This window comes from Ambystoma mexicanum, chromosome 5p (genome assembly GCF_040938575.1).
Source record: "Ambystoma mexicanum isolate Mex_15411 chromosome 5p, UKY_AmexF1_1, whole genome shotgun sequence".
NCBI classification, from domain to species: domain Eukaryota; kingdom Metazoa; phylum Chordata; class Amphibia; order Caudata; family Ambystomatidae; genus Ambystoma; species Ambystoma mexicanum.
The window spans coordinates 1,145,146,333-1,145,164,684 of record NC_090930.1 but is presented as its reverse complement, the minus strand read 5'-3'; the positions used below and the strand labels follow the sequence as shown (position 1 = coordinate 1,145,164,684).

At 46.5% G+C, this 18,352-nt stretch overlaps 1 protein-coding gene across 2 annotated transcripts in view; it reads left to right on the top strand.

Moving 5' to 3' along the window:
* The window catches only part of DROSHA (drosha ribonuclease III), a 1,388,683-nt gene that overhangs the window by 1,195,656 nt on the left and 174,675 nt on the right, over positions 1-18,352 (top strand). For both annotated transcript variants that reach the window (XM_069613610.1, XM_069613611.1), the window contains exon 25: positions 15,320-15,477. In XM_069613610.1, the coding sequence (XP_069469711.1) occupies positions 15,320-15,477 (158 nt within the window). The remainder of the gene's footprint in view (positions 1-15,319; positions 15,478-18,352) is intronic.

Genomic DNA, 18,352 nt, shown 5'->3' with positions numbered 1-18,352 from the left:
GGGAGTGAAATGATGAGGATATAAAAGGCCACAATAAACATTGACATGAGGCGACCATGGGCGGCATGAGCTGAGCAGCGAGCCCATTTTGGGGGAGGAGTCACCATACCTTTAGTACCCTATGCAATCCCAACCACACTCAAAGCGGCAAAAGTGGCTTAAATACTGGTGGGTACAAGAATGAAGGATGACATTCTCCCAAGAGACAGGCCTAGAGATTCAGGATCTCTCTGATAGCATATAATATAAGCACCAGGAACAGAACCAGAGCTACTCTGATCTGTATATCAGGTGGTGGCATCTGAGAGTGGGAACAGATACTAAGCGGCGAAACCCCCAAAAAGCGAGGCTCCGGAATGGTAACAAGATCACTGCAACCAAGAAGCAAACCAACGCCTCGTGAAAGGACCATCCTTCTCCACATAAGCAAACTAAACGCTGAACACGAGCAACATAAGTTTAGGAGGACAACTACATGACCAGTCATAATCCCGGGGAGTGGTGCCTCGGCTAAATAAGTGACACCCGCCTTTCTCCCTTCCAGAGTAGACGGCGGAACAGCGCAACGAGCAAAGACATCTGGAACTTCTAGAAGTTAAGATTAGAATGGCGAAGAGCCTGGGCAAAACAAAGGGCCCTGTATCGGGGGACATAAAGGCTATGATGCAAGGCAAAGAATGGGCAAAAAAGCAGATGTAAACTTTGGCACAAATCCACTCCCTAACAACTTCATACTGGGCAGCAGATCCTGAGGACCCACCCACGAGACGATCAGATCAGAAAGACATGCTTGCGGAGATTAAAAAAGAAATTAAAGACTGCACCATAAGCCTCACCAAATCCATTTCCGAATTGACAAAGCAAGTATCCACAATCGAACACCGGGCGGAAGAAACGGAGACAGCGTTATGTGAACGGGGCCATGAACAAGATGAACTGGCCAAACGAATGGAGGCAGTGGAACAACAGATGGAATGGGTTTTGGCCAAACAGGAGGACAACGAGAATCGATTGTGCAGAAATAGTATCAGACTCAGAGCTATACCAACGGCCGTCTCAGAACCTGAACTACAAAAATATGTCCAAGGGCTGTTCCGACAGGTGATCAACGACACAGACACAGATCTGATTGTTCTAGATAGAGCACATAGAATACAGAATGCCTATCAACAGAAAAATAACCTAACTCCCGACGTCATTACAAGAGTTCACTTCTACCAAACGAAAGAGAAGATAATGAAGGCAGCGAGGGTGACGGAGTTGATTAAATACAAAGGGGCATGTATCATGGTCTATCAAGACATAGTACAGGCCACGCTCCAGAAGGGCAAACGACTGCGGATAGTGACCAGCTTGCTGCGAGATAGATGAGCAAGATACAGGTGGACCTGCTCATGTGGAATTCGTTTTGAATATCAAGACAAGACATTTCACATCGAGAAGGAAATGGCAGACTTGATGACCACGGACGCCGCTACGGGCTCCACAGAATCAATTCCTGGGAAAGAGACTGAGAATCAAACACTTTGCATGAACCAGAAAGAACGGTGGCGACCGGGGCGCCCTTATCCGAAAGGAAGGGGCAGGGGACATAAAGAAGACACTTAAAAGAATGTTTGATATGCACCAGAAAGTGATCACAAGTAAGACAACCTCTTGAGGGCCATAGGGGGCCTGAATATTGTTGAAAGATCTGTTTGCCATGGTTAAGAGGTAACCGAGTGGGTGGGATATGAGGAGGGTAAAAGGCACTGGAAAAGACATTCTGGTCCAGGTATATGGACCAAACAATGGTTGTATTTGACTTCCATTTGACGCACGAGTTGGGGAAGTTGGGAAGAGGGGGGAGGGTTATGTTAAATTTTTTAAGGCATATGAAGTATAAAGACATGGCTCAACATACATTGGGGAATAGAAGGAACAACATAGGACAGACACAAATTAGAGAGCGACGCACACAGGGTAATGGCTGAAATAAATATTGTAACATTAAACACGCAGGGTCTGAATTCACTGATGAAACGCTGATCCATATTGAGACATTTAGGGGACTTGAAAGCCTCGATAGTGTTCCTTCAAGAAACTCACTTGCAAGCTGGGGATGAGAAAAGAATGGCACATCGAGCATATCCAAAGCAGTACTATGCGTCAAGTGGGACTAAAACTAGGGGGTTGGCAATCCTACTGGGAGCAACACTCTGATTTAAGAAACTCTTCTGCTATAAAGACCCACAAGGGGGAGGTATTTGGTTCTCAAAGGTACATTGGGGACACAACGTTACACACTAGTTGCATTACACGGCCTGAACGACAAACAGGATGTCTGCCTTCATGCAGTCCTGCAGAAAATAGGCTTTTGGTGTGAGGGTCAAGTGATAATAGGCGGGGATTTAAATTGAGTTATGGATCCCACATGGGATAAAATGCTCCCTCCCACTAATAAGGATCATAGAAACCGACAAGCGCTAGGGCAATTTTTCAGGGATCTTGAACTGATCGAAACATGGAGATTCTTCCATGGAGAGGATAGTGACTATACACATTATTCGGCGGTACATATGGGTTACTCCCGCATAGACATGATATTGGTTTCAGCAACTCTGATACCTCAAGTGACAGACATTAGGATAGGAACAAAATATTTGTCACATCATGTTAGTACAAATTGAAACACACCAAGATACTAAAACTGATAAACAACAACGGAGGCTTAACAAATTTATTTTAAGTCATAGCACTCAGGGCCCATATGGAAAAAACAATCACAAAATATTTCTCTGAGAATGACACGGGGGAGATAGATTGGAGGGTGGTGTGGGATGCCAGGAAAGCGGTGATGAGGGGAACTGATTCCACAAGCGGCAGCATACACTAGAAACAGAAACAACCCGCATAGAATTAGAGAAAGGAATACAAATAGCTGAAGCACAACATAAGGCTAGACAATCGTGAAAATAAACCTGGGAGAAGTGCGGAAGGTAAGAGCCCAGATGGAGGCGCACATGGCAGAACGCTCAGCACAAACACTCGTACAACGTAAACAGACACACTACACCCAGGAAGGCAAGGATAACCGGCTATTGGCGGCAAAACTACGAAAAACTGAAATTCGCAATCACATTACACAACTGAAGGACGAAAGGGGAAGACTGTGGGTGGGGGAAAGCGATAAAATAAGCATTATGGAGGACTATCGCGCAAACATGTTAAAGCCGGAAAACCTGGATCCCACACTGCAAGCAAACTATATTGGGAAAATAGATTTCCTGCAACTTACAGAAAGAGAAAGAGAGGCCCTGGAGTGCCCCATTACAGCAGAGGAGGTTAACGAGGCTATAGCCACGATGGCCTGTAATGAAACACCAGGGCCTGATGGATTGGGTAGCAGATATTTATACGACCTTTAGAACCCAGTTGATTCCCCCCCTCTACCCCACCATATGAAACGCTTATTCAATAAAATAAGGGAACAAGGGACGGTAACGGAAGACATGGTGCGCTCTATCACGGTATTAATACCCAAGCCAGGAAAGGATAAAGTGGAATGCGCCAACTATAGACCGATCTCCTTATTAAATAGCGATGCAAAGATATATGCTAAAATACTGGCAAGGAGATTAGCATCAATTTTGCCAAGGATCATACACGAAGATCAAGTGGGGGTTCATCTTGGGCAGGCACACACAGGACAATATTAGACAGGCTATAGACTTAATAGATATAGGCACAACGACAGGGCAGAGGTTTGCTCTGGCGGCTCTAGCTGCAAGAAGAGCATTTGATAGCCTAGATTGGGGTTTTCTAGAACAAGTACTTTAGAATTTTGGAATAGGACAGTCTTTCTCTTTAATTTCCAGGTACCCTTCACAAGATTCATGATAAATGGGAAACTTACCAGGCAGATTAGAATAGAGAGGGGGGCCCGCCCAGGATGCCCATTGTCACCCTTAATATTTGCAATGACAATGGAACCCTTTGCAGCTGCAATTTGTCAGGACCCAGAGATCAAGGAAATGGAGTCCAAGGGAAGAGCTTACAAAATTGCTATCTACGCGGACAATATACTCCTCTTCCTAAGAGACACATTTACCCCAGAGAGAGTGATGAGTAGTGTGCAAGAATTTGCATGGGTGTCGGGGTTTAGGATCAACTACATTAAATCCAAAGCCCTCGATATAACCAAGGATCAGAGAGTTATTGGTGGGCTGGCTGGGCTCCATCCACTCCCCTGGGATGATCACGAATTGGACTACCTAGGGATAAAACTAACCAAATCCTATCAAACATTGTATAAGGCAAATATCCCTGCTCTGTGGAGGTCGCTTAGTGAAGATCTGAATAGATGGGACGCACAAGAGATATCGTGGTTCGCGAGGATAGCTGCAGTGACAATGGCAATTGTACAGCGACTGTTAAACATCACTAGCTCACTCCCATTGAATATACCAGCCAAAATGATCAAAACACTACAGAAATGACTGGCCACCAGGGGGCGCACGGATGAACACCGACTCCATGTGAGCTCCAGCACCCATGGTCCCTGAGGTGACTAGAGCCCCCGTTTCACGACCCCCCCACCAGTTGAGAAGTGCTGATGAGCTGTACGAGGGCCCCCCCCCCCTCACCTGGGAGCAAACGCGGTCAAAATCGGACCGTGAGAAGTGGAGATATCACCGTGTGAACATCTGAGCCCAGAGGCAGCCCAGCAGCGACAGAGTGACCACGTCCTGGCGTTGTGGCAATCCGGCGGTTATCTCCGCGTGAAGACTTCCTGCACCCGCGAGCCGTGTGCGCGGCGCCTGGGAGGTGAATTTCTCTGCTCCCGCTGAATGCGGATGGACTGTGCCCCTCGGGTACGGAGTGTGGTAATTAAGGAGAGTTCAGCCACTTTTGCGCACTAGTTCTCCAGGAACACCGCACCGCCAGAACCCTGAGCGGAAGACGCACGTGTGAAGGAGACCTATTTTGCCAGTTATAGACTGTGGCCCTAATCCTAGCACCAGGCTACATTGCGAGGATCCGAGACAGTTGTTGGCGCCCTGCCCAGCCGCCTTGCATGACAGCTTTGTATCAGTGTATGAGCGCCCCCGGTATTTACTCACCTGCGCTACTCTGGAGAGGGTAAGGCCCCCGAGTGGCTTGTGCCTCCTCTCGCCCTGGGCCTACTCCCTGCTCGGTAAGCCTGAAAATCTACGGCACTCCACTGCTATCGTGCCTTGGACACCTGAACCCAGAGACTACTGGACCCCTCATTGAATACGCGCTCAGAGCGTCCTTACATTTGAGCCAACGGCCTTAAACTGAGGAAGGAGGACCGCGGCGGTACCCGGCCCCAGGCACAGCCTCGGCCCCCAAGATTTGCTGCCCCTAGGCTCTTCGGAATCCCGATTGAAGACCTCCCTGACGTCACCAGCAAAGCGCTCGAGTCTGTCCTGTTCTTAGGACCCTACATGACCCCGCAGAGGGCAAAGCCCCTGATCCAGGGGCGTGTGCCTCCTCTGACTCCAGGCCCATTTTATGAATGTGCGACATAGACTTTCCAGATTCGCATACACCCCATCTTCTCCTACTGCTCGACATATCTCCACCATGTCGCTGGAGGCCTCAGAGGTGGGAGCCGTGGCCACCAGGGGAGACATTGCTGCATTACTAAGTGAGATAAAAAGCCTGGGCTCCAACCTGGGTGGCAAAATCGATAAAATCACCCAGAGAATGGACTGCTTCGAGGAGAGATTGAAGGGTGTCGAAAACAACCAGGCGTCGATCGACACACTTGAGACACAAATGGAAATGAGAATACAGAACATGGAGAAAAAGGAAGAGGAGATACGCCTTAAAATGGATGATTTAGAAAATAGGGAAAGAAGGAATAACCTTCGCTATTTTGGAATCCCGGAATGTGAAGGAGAAACCGAAAAAGACCTCAAGGACACGATCCACAATATTATAAAAATCCTAACGGCCGATGAAGAAATTGATGAGCCCAAAACCGAAAGGATACACCGAGGTGGTAGACCCCCCGGTGGTCCCCGCTCGGTCCTTGCCAAATTCCATAGATAGCAGGACAGGACTAGGATTCTTGAGAAGGCCAGATCCAGAGGCCCACTCACGATGGGAGGAGCTCAAATTACGATCTTTCAGGACCTATCTGTGCTTACGTTAGCGCTTAGACGCCTTTGCAGTCCCCTGACAAAATGGCTCAAGGAACAGAGCATACGATACTGATGGGGTTACCCGTTCTCACTCACCTTGAACTTGGGAGTAGGAAAATCATCCTTAGATCAGAAGATGACATAAAAGAATGCATTGCCAACCTTCTGAGTACAGGCCCGAAAGACAATGAAAATGGGGATAACGAACGAGATGGAATGCAATGGGAACAACAGGGACCTAGGCACAAAAGAGTTAAAGGATCCAGAAAATACAGACGCCCCATAACACACCCGATAATGGAGAATGAGGATGTACCGCCTGGATGCCACGACCGGAAGCACTGGTACCCATGGCTTAAGCACGGGGCTCTGGTCATATGGAGACCGAGAGCTTGGAAGTCAAGTGCCCGGGGGACGACAGAAGACGAACACCCCAATGAAGTAAGAGGGGGTAGGAACTCGCGTGAGACGACCCCGGGGTGCACGTAATGTTATATTGTTAATTTTTGTATGATTATTGTTACCACTGCTGTATTACATGAAGTTGGGGGGGCGGGGGGGAAATGGGATGGGGGCTCACCCTTATGTTGAGATGGAAAATATGACTGGGACCGTGAGGTAACCGTCCCCATTGATGGTCCGACAATGGACGGAACACTGTCACCAAGTCCGTTTCGGACGCCGTCAAAAGCTGCTAATGCAGCACCCTCAGTTCCGGGGCTTCCTTGAGCCTCAGCAACTTCTGAGGGAAAGGGGTGTGGGAATAATGAAAGCACCATTTGAATTTGTTTGCAACGCCAACGTTGGGCCTTGAGGAGCAAGCAATTGTCTGGCCGACAGTCTTGAAAGACACTCCAGAGACATTCGAAGATGGCATCGCTTGATAACCCAAAAAAGAAAGACTCACTCAGAGTGGCGTCCATCAATGTAAAAGGGCTGAACTCTCCAACTAAGAGGTCATTAGTAGCAAGGGAATTCCGCAGATCCAACATTGACATAATGCTCGTGCAAGGGACTAAGTTTGCCAAAGAGGAAGAAAGAAGCATCATCGGGAAGCGGGGGGGGGACTGGAGTTCTGGGGCTCAGGCCCGCTGAGAAAAGGTGGGGTTGGTATCCTGCTCAAGAGAGGCATCCAATTCGAGGTAGAAAAGACATGGTCTGATGTGGCAGGTCGGGCCCTCCTAATCACGGGGAAAATAGCCAGAGTGAAAGTGACTATTGCCACTGTATATGCACCAAACACTGGTCAAACTGCATTCCTCCAGAGAGTAATCCCAAAAATAATCATGGAGGCAACGGGGCACGTAATCCTGGGTGGTGACTTCAACCAATGGGCTGATCCAGGTATTGACTGGAAACCGGGGAATCCAGAGACAAGGAATCAGATTAAAGAGGGACGTACCGACCTTGCCGAGATAATGGATCTGTACAACATGAGTGACATATGGAGAATAATGCATCCCGGTGTAGCTGGATACACCTTCTATTCGAATCCCCACCACACTTTTATGCGCATTGACTACATATACATGTCGAACAACCTCATACCAACTACACAAAACTCAGAAATTATTCCAATAACCTGGTCGGACCACGACATGGTTCTGGCTGACATCTCTTGGGCGGACCTACCCACCATGGGAGGGAAATGGCGGTGCAACGAAACCCTCTGGAAGGACCCGGTTTTCAAGACGACTATGGAGACCGAAATCGAAGAGTACTTTAAAACTAAAGGCATGGTCTAGTAAAAAATGTTATTTAAAAAATAGATAGGCAACATAAAAAAAATACTAGCATTCTCTTTTTTAAAACTTCCTATGTAAAATTTTGAGCTATTCAAGCTCAAAATTCGCAAAAGCAAGCACGTGGGCGCATCCATTTTGTGAAATGGATGCCCTCCTGTGCTGGCTTTTGCTTTTGCGGCACTAATGAAGGAAAAGCCAGCCAGCTGTAGTAAACAAAAGCTACCGCTGGGTGGCTTTCCCTTCATTAGTGCTGTACGCGGAGGATGGGCACCGGAGACCAGAGCAGGAAAGCTGCAGCTGAATCTCGGTAAGTGCTATTTATTTAAAAAAAAAAAAAAATAAGCACTAGCTGTGTTTTTTTTTTCTACGTTTTCCGGGATGGAGGAGCCCGCAAAACCTAGAAATAAAACTGCAGCTTTAAAAACGTTGTATTTATGTTTGTGGTCGCATTTGAAGCGATCGCAAACATAAATACAACGTTATTGTGTTGGAAAACGCTGCGGTTTTTCTTTCCAAGTTTCTCAGGCTCCTCTGGCTCGGAGGAGCCTGAGAAACTCGGAAAGAAAAACCGCAGCGTTTTCCAACACAACCGCGTTGTTTCTGCCTGCTGTGGCTATCACTTTGGGTCTCCGGTGCTCCCAGGGGAGCTCCCAGGGGAGCACCGGAGACCCAAAGTGAAAGCCACAGCAGGCAGAAACACAACACGGTTGTGTTTACATGCCGCGTAGTGTTTCTGCCTACAGCTGATTTCCCATTTGGGGCTCTCAGAGAGCCCCAAATGGGAAATGCTAAATGCTGCATTGTTTCTGCCTAAATCTGCTTTCCCATTTGGGGCTCTCGGGCTCCCCGTGGGGAAGCCCGAGAAGCCCCAAATGGTAAAGCAGAAACACAACGCGGTTGTGTTGGAAAACGCTGCGGTTTTTCTTTCCAAGTTTCTCAGGCTCCTCCGAGCCTGAGAAACTTGGAAAGAAAAACCGCAGCGTTTCCCAACACAATAACGTTGTATTTATGTTTGCGTTCGCTTCAAAAGCGACCGCAAACATAAATACGTTTTTAAAGCTGCGGTTTTATTTCTAAGTTTTCTGGGCTCCTCCAGCCCGGAAAACTTAGAAAAAAAAACGCAGCTAGTGCTTATTTTTTAAAAAAAATAAATAGCACTTACCGAGATTCAGCTGCAGCTTTCCTTTCCTGCTCTGGTCTCCGGTCCCCGTCCTCCGCGTACAGCACTAATGAAGGGAAAGCCACCCAGTGGTAGCTTTTGTTTACTACAGCTGGCTGGCTTTTCCTTCATTAGTGCCGCAAAAGCCAGCACAGGAGGGCATCCATTTCACAAAATGATGCGCCCATGTGCTTGCTTTTGCGAATTTTGAGCTTGAATAGCTCAAAATTTTACATAAGAAGTTTTAAAAAAGAGAATGCTAGTTTTTTTTTTTTTATGTTGCCTATCTTTTTTTTAAATAACATTTTTTACTAGACCATGCCTTTAATGACGATGGGGAGGTTTCCCAACAAGTGGTCTGGGAGGTGGGGAAGGCCACATGGCGAGGGACCCTAATACGGGAGGGGGCCGCAAAGAAAAGGGAACGGAAAATCATAGAGTACAGGTTGAGGAACGATATAGTTCAATTAGAAGCAGAGATGAAAAAAGAACATAGAGTTGACCCCTAGTGAAAACTGCGAAGCTGAAAAGGGAAGAATTGCGGCTCTTGGAACACGATCAAGTGGTGCGTAAACTGCAATTTTTAAAACAGAAATTTTATGAGAAAGGAGATGAGGCCGATGCCTTATTGGCGGCCAGACTTGGGGAACAAAGAGCTGACCGTAGAGTGAACGAAATCGAGGATCCTGTCCCTCTTCCCCATACCCCCTGCAATATCCCAGAATCCTTTGCCAAATTTTATGAGAAACTCTATACCTCTGAGATAATTCCCGGCCAACCTGACCCATCAGCCCACCGATCATCAATCCCTATGCCCACGATAACGAACGCAGAAACCGAGTTTCTGGATTCCCCGATTAATGAACAGGAAGTCCACGAGGCAATCAAAAGGCTAACACTTGGTAAATCCCCGGGAGAAGACGGCTATACTGCCGGTTTCTATAAGACGTTTGCCAAACAACTAGCCCCCTTCCTCGCGGTTCTATTTAATGAAATATTAGAGACAGGACAGGCCCCCCCGGACTCCTTTAAAAAAGCCTTGATAACGGTGATTCCCAAAGAGGGTAGGGACCCCAAAAGCTGCGGATCTAATCGCCCTATTTCCCTTCTCAACCTTGACGCCAAAATTTACTCCAGGGTATTGGCGGCTAGATTAGAAACGCTAGTGCCCCGCCTGGTCCATTCAGATCAAGTTGGGTTCATACTCGGGAGACAGGGAGCTGACTCCATGCGCAAAACATTGCACCTCATACATGTGGCCCTTGACCTCCCTGGGGACCCCGTCCTGCTATCAATCGATGCCGAAAAGGCCTTTGATAGTCGAGTGGGATTTTCTGGGAGCCATCCTGCAGAAGGTTGGAATTGGCCCCAAAACTAGGCGGGGCATACAGGCAATATGTACAATTCCTACAGCATCGATATCCGTAAATGGTGAATTTTCCCGTTGGTTTGAATTACGAGGGACTAGACCGGGATGTCCCCTCTCCGCGATCCTCTTCGCCCTTTCATTAGAACCCCTCGCACAAAGGATAAGAGCTGACCCTGCGATAGAAGGGATCAGATTAGGCCTGGTAGAATATAAAATAGCACTATATGCGGATGACATTCTCTTACACATGACCAATCCAGCAGAGTCAATTCCCCAAGTCCTTTGACTAATGGAAGAGTATGGCCAATTCTCCGGCTTTAGAGTAAACAAGGCAAAATCCATTCTATTCCCCCTTCAGGGAACTAAGACAGAAAAGGATCTTAAGTTTCTTCCACTAGGCCTTAAGCTGGAACACCTCACACTACAATACCTGGGCATACAGATTACTAGAAACCTGAATGACTTATTCGAAGCTAACTTCCCTCCACTCCTCCAGCGGTTTACTGCGGACCTTAAGAAATGGGGTAAACTTACGATCTCTTGGCTTGGCCGCATCAACGCGGTTAAGATGACATGCCTCCCCCGCTTCCTGTACCCATTCCAAATGTTGCCAATCGAAATACCCAAAGGGTTCTTCAGTGAAGCTAAAAAGATCTTGATGAGATTTATATGGCAGGGTAAGAAACCTAGAATTGCATACACCACGTTGATACTCCCCAAGGACAGAGGATGGGTTGGGCTCCCGGACATGAGATCATATTACATTGCCTCCCAATTACGAGTCATGATTCCCCACCTCAGAGAACAACATGACCTTCCATGGGTCCAAATGGATAACCATTACTTTTCCCCGGCCACAGTATCCGAATGGCTATGCACCCCGCACAAATGGGTACTACGGAAAATCAAGGGCCACCCTGTACTGAGCACGATTTGGAGTGTATGGCGTGTGAATCGGGAGATGCGCAGGATCACCACCTGGCCATCCCCGCTCAGCCATCTATGGTCCCCTGGCATGAACGATTGCATACCAGAGGTGGGCAGATACCAATCCTGGTATGAGGCTGGCTTGGAGAGAGTGGGCCAGCTCCAGAGAAAGGACTCCTATATCACTCTTCCAGAACTGACGGAAGCATTGTTCATAAGCACACTATCCACATTTCAGTACATCCAACTGAAAGGGGTCCTGACGAAGGCAGAATGGAAGGACAAACTGAGCAGAGAATTGACCCCATTCGAGAAGATATTGGACTCTAGAGTGGAGAGGAAAGGTCTTATATCAATAATGTACCAGGAACTAATAGCAGCGGGAGACGGTTCCACGGAGCCCTTGAGGTCTAGATGGGAAAAGGACTTTGGCGAAGAAATAGACCCCAAGCAATGGAACCTAATGTGCAGGGCCGCCTCCAGAACATCGCTATCGTGTCAGTACAAATTGCATGCCATCAAACTCCTGCACAGGTGGCAATACGACCCCCTCAGACTATCCAAAATGTCTGTCAATGAGCCCGACATGCTGGAGGAAATGTGGTCAAATGGCTAACTACTGGCATATGTGGTGGTGTTACCTGCGCATCAAAGTATTCTGGAACGAAGTACTGGGGTGGATCAAGGAAATTGATGGTATTCAGAGAGATGCTGACCCCTATCTGGTGCTCTTTGCCTTAGAGAGAGACGCGGACGAATGGAACAGAGTGAAAGGCCTGACCCCCTATCTACTCCTTGCCGCCAGGTCTCTCCTGGCGATCAAATGGAAATCCGGTATAGTCCCTCGGAAGAGTGAATGGATTACCCTAGCCACGAATATCTATCTGATGGAAACCATAACTGCCGCTCTGCATGGAAGGGCAGCCCAATGTGAAACCCTATGGATGGGCTTTAAAAGTCAACACCTAACACCAGATAATGAGTACCTATCAGACAAACCTGAGGAAACATAATGGAAATCCAATGCTCAGGTAGCAGTGATTGGAAAAAAAAAGAAAAAACTCTCGATACAAGCGAGCACTGTGTGATCAGACACTGGAGTCAGGAACATTGCCCTATCAACGTTTCAGCGCTCTAATTGCGAAAAACGGATTGGTGCTAAATTAAGGGAGGGGGGTTAGGGGGAAAGGGGAGTTGTTTTTTTCGTTTTTCTTTTTGAGTATCAGGAAATGCACCTTAATTGAGAACTGAGATAACTGTATGACACTGTGAGCTGACATTAAGCTTTTGGTTTTTTGTTTTGTAACGAAGTGTGACTACCGGTGCATTATTTGGTATGTATCTTGATTTTTCTTTATTGTTCTTTCTTGTTTCTTTTCTCTGTTGTATATGATAAAACCAATAAAAGCAAATTAAAAAAAACACTACAGAATGAGATTGTTGCCTTTATATAATACAAAAAGAAATCCGGAGTCTGAAGATCGACACTGCTCCGTCCACTGTGGAATGGAGGACTGAGAGTCCCGGACGTTCAGAGATATATACTAGCCTCCCACCTAGCACCCATGCTACGGTGGACGAATCCATGGGAACACAATGGGTTGTGCAAAATAGAGCAGGAAGCCACCTTAATCCTGCTAGCTGCATTGTAAGCGATACATACGCGGAACAGGGAAACAGGGGGTCTGTTATTGAAGGCAACGGTTCACTCGCTGCAAAAATGAGACTTGGCGCTGCAAAGAGCAAATAGCCCCCCAGGATTGGGCCCACACTCTCCGATGTGTCACAATGCGGACTTCTCCCCTGGGATAAAAGCAGTCTATTGGGAAGGATGGGAGGGACAGTGTAAACTGAAACTGGGAGACTTCTATCGAAATGACAACCCGCTATTATTTGAGGAATGTAAGAGCAAATTCCACATAGGGGAGAGAGAGAGAGAGAGATATGAGTACATCCAAATTAGACATTGGATCACGCAGAATATCGTTAAAAAGGCCGGCACACGGACACTGATAGGGCTGGCGTTTCCCATGAGCGAAGGGGTGACCATAAAAGGGATATCAAAGTTGTATAACTTGCTAGACGGAACGCAATACTTGGCTGATCTAACATAATGACTAAATGGGGCCCAGATCTTGGGGTTAATATTTCGGAGGAAGAATGGGGCCAGATTTGGAAAAGAGCTCAAAAATCCTCCAAATGCACTGTAATAAAGGAGTCTGCTTATAAAGTCTGCCACAGATGGTACTTAACGCCCCAGAGGTTGAATGCGATGAATAGAGACTACTCGCCTCAATGCTGGCGGCAATGTGGGGAAACGGGCACCCTGAGACACATGTGGTGGACATGCCCCAAAGCTAGGAATTATTGGAAAGAAATATTAGCACAGATTAAAAAAGATCACAGTGACACAATTACATGAGTCACCAATGGTGGTAATCCTGGGAGTGGAGGTGGAAGGTGTGTACGCATCAACGGGGAGCACCTGCAATACTGATCTCACATTTGCTGACAGCGGCACGGATGACCTTAGCCCAAAGCTGGAAAGTGCCAGAAGGTCCTGCGATTACATGTTGATGGGTTAAGATCTGGGGGGTGATGGCAATGAAAAAGGTGTGTGTGCTTGCAAATGGGTCATACCCTAAGTTCTTGAGGGCTTGGCTCCCTTCCATGATTACGTTCAAGAAAGAGAACATGTCCTGTACAAGCCACGCACGCTGGGAAATGTGTGGTCTGAGGCTAAGTTCCAGGACCCAGTACAGCTCACACAGAGGAACAGATGTCTGTGGAACTGAATCAATGATTGAGTCATGTCCAATGTCTTGTTATAATGAACAGAGGTGGGGGGTGGGGACAGGGACGGGTGTTTAGTAAGTAAAGTTGACCGAAAAAGGAAACTCAATGTATCATTGGAAGACAACATGGGGTATGAGTTAAAGTGGTATGATGAGAGATTTGATAGAAAGCAATTGTAAAGTGAGAGAAGTCATGTAACAGGATGTTATTTGATGCATTGATTTAAGCATCAAGGTTTTGAAAAAAAGGCACTATTCGGAGCTGAAGCATCATTATTGTTGCTTCTGCTAGACGTGTAAGTGAATTACATGTGTTGTCAATTAAGTGCTCAACAACATTTTATCATAACAGTCTATATATACATGTATGCAAGTGTTATACTTGGTGTAGTTTGCCAGTTTAATGCAGCCATTAAGTTCTATTGCAATCAGCGTTTGTTACCTTAATTTCCTGCTTAGTAAGCCCTACGCATGCAGGACGGTAAAAACAATAGCAGTTCATCAAAACAAAAGCTTCCAGTATATACCAAGAGTTTTTTGACACTTTTGGTCCATCGAGCAATGGCCATCCCCTTTCAACAAATGACATTGTAGGTTGTGCTGTTAATGTCACATTTTGGTATAAAAGTAGGCCAACAGACAGAAAAGCATACAGCTCCTGTTTCAAGAAGATAGACATGCAAGTGGGATTTATTTCGGGACAGCTCTTCTAAGACGTGTACGTTTCCACTGCTGAGAAGCATATTCTTCAAACACTTCTCCTTCCACGTAAGGCATCATGGTTTTTTGGCGGTCCAAGCCATGCTCCATAATCTCTCATAAGAAAATGGGTGTAAGGCCACATCCTCTAGTTTTCAAATCATTAATAGAATTCAGATTCATTACAGCCACCATCAATTGAGGCGTAGAAACATGGTTTGTTTCTCCCCATCAACAAAATTAAAATGATTGCAATGGTGAGGATTTCGATGCGACTTGTGACCTACTAAACCCTTGCTAACCTCAATGAATGGTAGAAGGAAGTGCTGTTCTATTAAGTATGTCGGATGTGCTTGATGTGAGACTGGGGAGAGGTGTGAAGGGAATTTACTTGTGAATCGTTGAATGATTTAAACTCTAGTCAAAAGTATTTTTCTTACTACGCTTTTCCCATCATTTATTTGTTTGTTCAGTTACAGGAACCATCGTCTGACCGTCAGCTCATTGAGACTTCCCCTGTGCTCCAAAAACTAACTGAGTTTGAAGGAGCTATTGGAGTCGACTTCAGTCACATTAGGCTTCTGGCCCGAGCTTTTACACTGAAGACTGTTGGTTACAACAACCTGACTTTGTGAGTATTCCACGATGCCACACTTTATTCTCCCTCTTTTCAGTAGTTTTGTAAAAATGGTTTTTAAATGGCCCAAATCTACTAGTGACTTCACACTACGGTTGGACTATGCAAAGGCTAAATGGTTTATAAATGGAATTGGACTACTGTTACTCTTCAAATATGAGGCACATTGACTCTAAGTAGCATGAGAGGCCAGTTTTAAAAATTAATGTACCTTATACAATGGTCTATAGAGCTGCTCATGCTTTAATGTGATGGACCATATTGAAATAAAACTCATCTACTGCTAGTTTAGTGTCAAATCTCAGTTTATTGTACTTTTGTCTTGCATATAAAGCAACTAGGAGCTTGCTGACACTGTGGTTTAATATGCACAATATTACAGTAGTTAAAAAGTGCTTTCTTTATTCCATAACAGTTTATTACTGTTCTTGTAACACACTGCCTGCCACGGGTGGTTTCAGAGCCTGTGAACAAGAGGGGAGCAGCAGGAAAGAGATAGGAGTGATGGTTACAAAAGAAAGAGGAAGGTTTTGAGGTCCTTCCTGAGTCTTAGAATGTTTCTTGAGAGAGTGTGGATTATTTATATAGCGCTTACTGCCACAGCAGTAGGGCTCCAGACCGAGGGAGATGTAAAGAGAATTTGAGAGTTTTGTGTTGAGATATGAGATCTTGATTTTTAAGATGTCGAGCATTGGTTGATTGTAGTGTCCTTCCTGGGGGAAGGGTAATTGAATTGGAACAGAGGACAAAGGGCTTTGTGGATTTTGCAGTTGGCCCTATATTCTTTTCAAGGTAAGCCAATTGAGTGCATGCAGTACTTGAGAGATGCCTCATCTATTGAGGTGGAGCAGGAGTCTGGCTGCAGCATTTTGTACCCTCTGCAGGTTAGGCAACTAATAGAACTGGAGGCCCAGGTAGAGGCAGTTTCTATAATCAAGATGGATGGAGATAAATGTTTTTACAGTGGTAACTCTGTCTGGGAAGGATAAAAAAGTGAGTATGCAGTGGAGGGGTTTTAGCTGGATGGAACTGTTTTGACAACATAGCTGATTTGGCCTCTGAGGGATAGGTTTAGTTCAATGATGAAACCAAAAAAGTGATAGGTGGAAGGTTTTGAATTAATCTGAACCACTGGCATTGCTCTGGGCAACCTTCCACCCCACTGTTTATTAGCCTGTCTGCGCCATTGCAAAAAGGGTCCAGCCATATGCAAATCAGTCATGTACTGCCACCGATGGGAGCAGCCCTACCCAAACGGCAAGGCCAGTTCAATGATGAAGCCACAAACTTTAACATAGTTAGAGGGGGACAGTTCTCCAGCATTGGATCTTTCATAGATTCACATTCTGTGAATTTTCCCCGGCATCAAGCTGGGAATCCTAGTTTGCCTTAGAAGTATAACTTTACGAAAAGTTAAGTGCATTTTTGTATGCTATCCCCCTCGTTATGGGTGCTTTAGGCCCATCCAATGGGACATCGAGTAGCAGGCTCCTCCTCCCCAGCTTTCCTCAGATTCTAAACGTATGTCGCACTGAATGGAGTCCTCGAGTTCTTTCTCCTCAGGAGAAATAAGGTTTACATTAAAATAAATGTACTTCACAGGAAAATCATCTTTCTACAATGTATCTTCAATACTGAAGATGGGATTGGAAAATAAATGGAAAAGGACAAGAAGAAATCTTTAAGGTCTGTAACTCATTCAACCTTAGAAACGTCTTTGAAGGCAGCAGACACAGTGAGTGTATTTACTGCGTTTATCCCAGTCATTCGGCCGATGATTGTGAGATCTGTAAAGCGTTCAGCTCCAAAACCCCAAAGGATAGACATCAGCAACTGGGGTGTTGGCTCCAGGAGGGACATTATCCACCGTAGGAGTCGGAGTCTACTAAAAGTATCACCGTACCTAGGGGGACCAGGTGCCCATCTAGGGGAAGGGCCAGGTCTGAGGAAAGGCTCCATAAGAAGCACAAGATTTGGCACTGTTTGGATCAGTTGACGACTGGTGCAGTGTACGTAAGGGGCTCTACATCGTCGTCAGCGAATAAACATTTTTCGAACATTCTGCACAGCTTGTGCCCGTTAACGGCAGGTACAAGAGACGGAAGGCATTTGTCGTCGTAGTCGACTGCGAACTCGTCAACCATGAAAAGGGTACCTGAGGGCCAAATGGCCCAATCGGTAGCTGCAACGGCAGCTGGAGTAAAAACATAGTCCTCGACAGCACAATCGGCTGCCACGAAGACAAGGCGCTTGTCCACGAGGCCCGTCAACCACACGCTCGTCGACTGAGGCAACGGTAGGAGGACCATCCCCTTTGCATTCGGTGTCCCAGAATGCCTAGTCTACTAGCCCGTTGACAGCAGTTTCAGTAGCCAGAAAGCCTGAGACGCACTTGCCGACCAGAGCCGGGCGCTTCGTCCATGGGCTCGGCAACGATGAAGTCATCGAAGGCAAGCTTGGTCAATCCAAAGGAAAAAACTGAGGCTACGAGACCGCCGACTAAAGTAAAATTGAAGCAAGCTCTCTCGTCGGCAGGTGAATATCGTCGAACACACCTGTGAGAGAAAAAAACTCTGCACAGACTGGAGGAAAACATACCAAACAGAACCAAGGGAGCTCGAAGCAACCTTGCAGAAAGCAGTCGAACAAACAGAAGGTCAAAAAGAGTCGAATCAAGTGGAGGAGCAGGTGTAGACCTACACCTCGCTGGTCTCTCCAATCATTTATTCTGATGTGATGCCAGAAGATATCCTGCAACATGAAATCAATTCAGATTTCGTGGCCGAGCCAGCGCATTCCTCACACTCTTCGGATTTCGGAACAGTCAGTGGGCAGCCATTCACTATCTCTGCGAATGCCACCCACACCT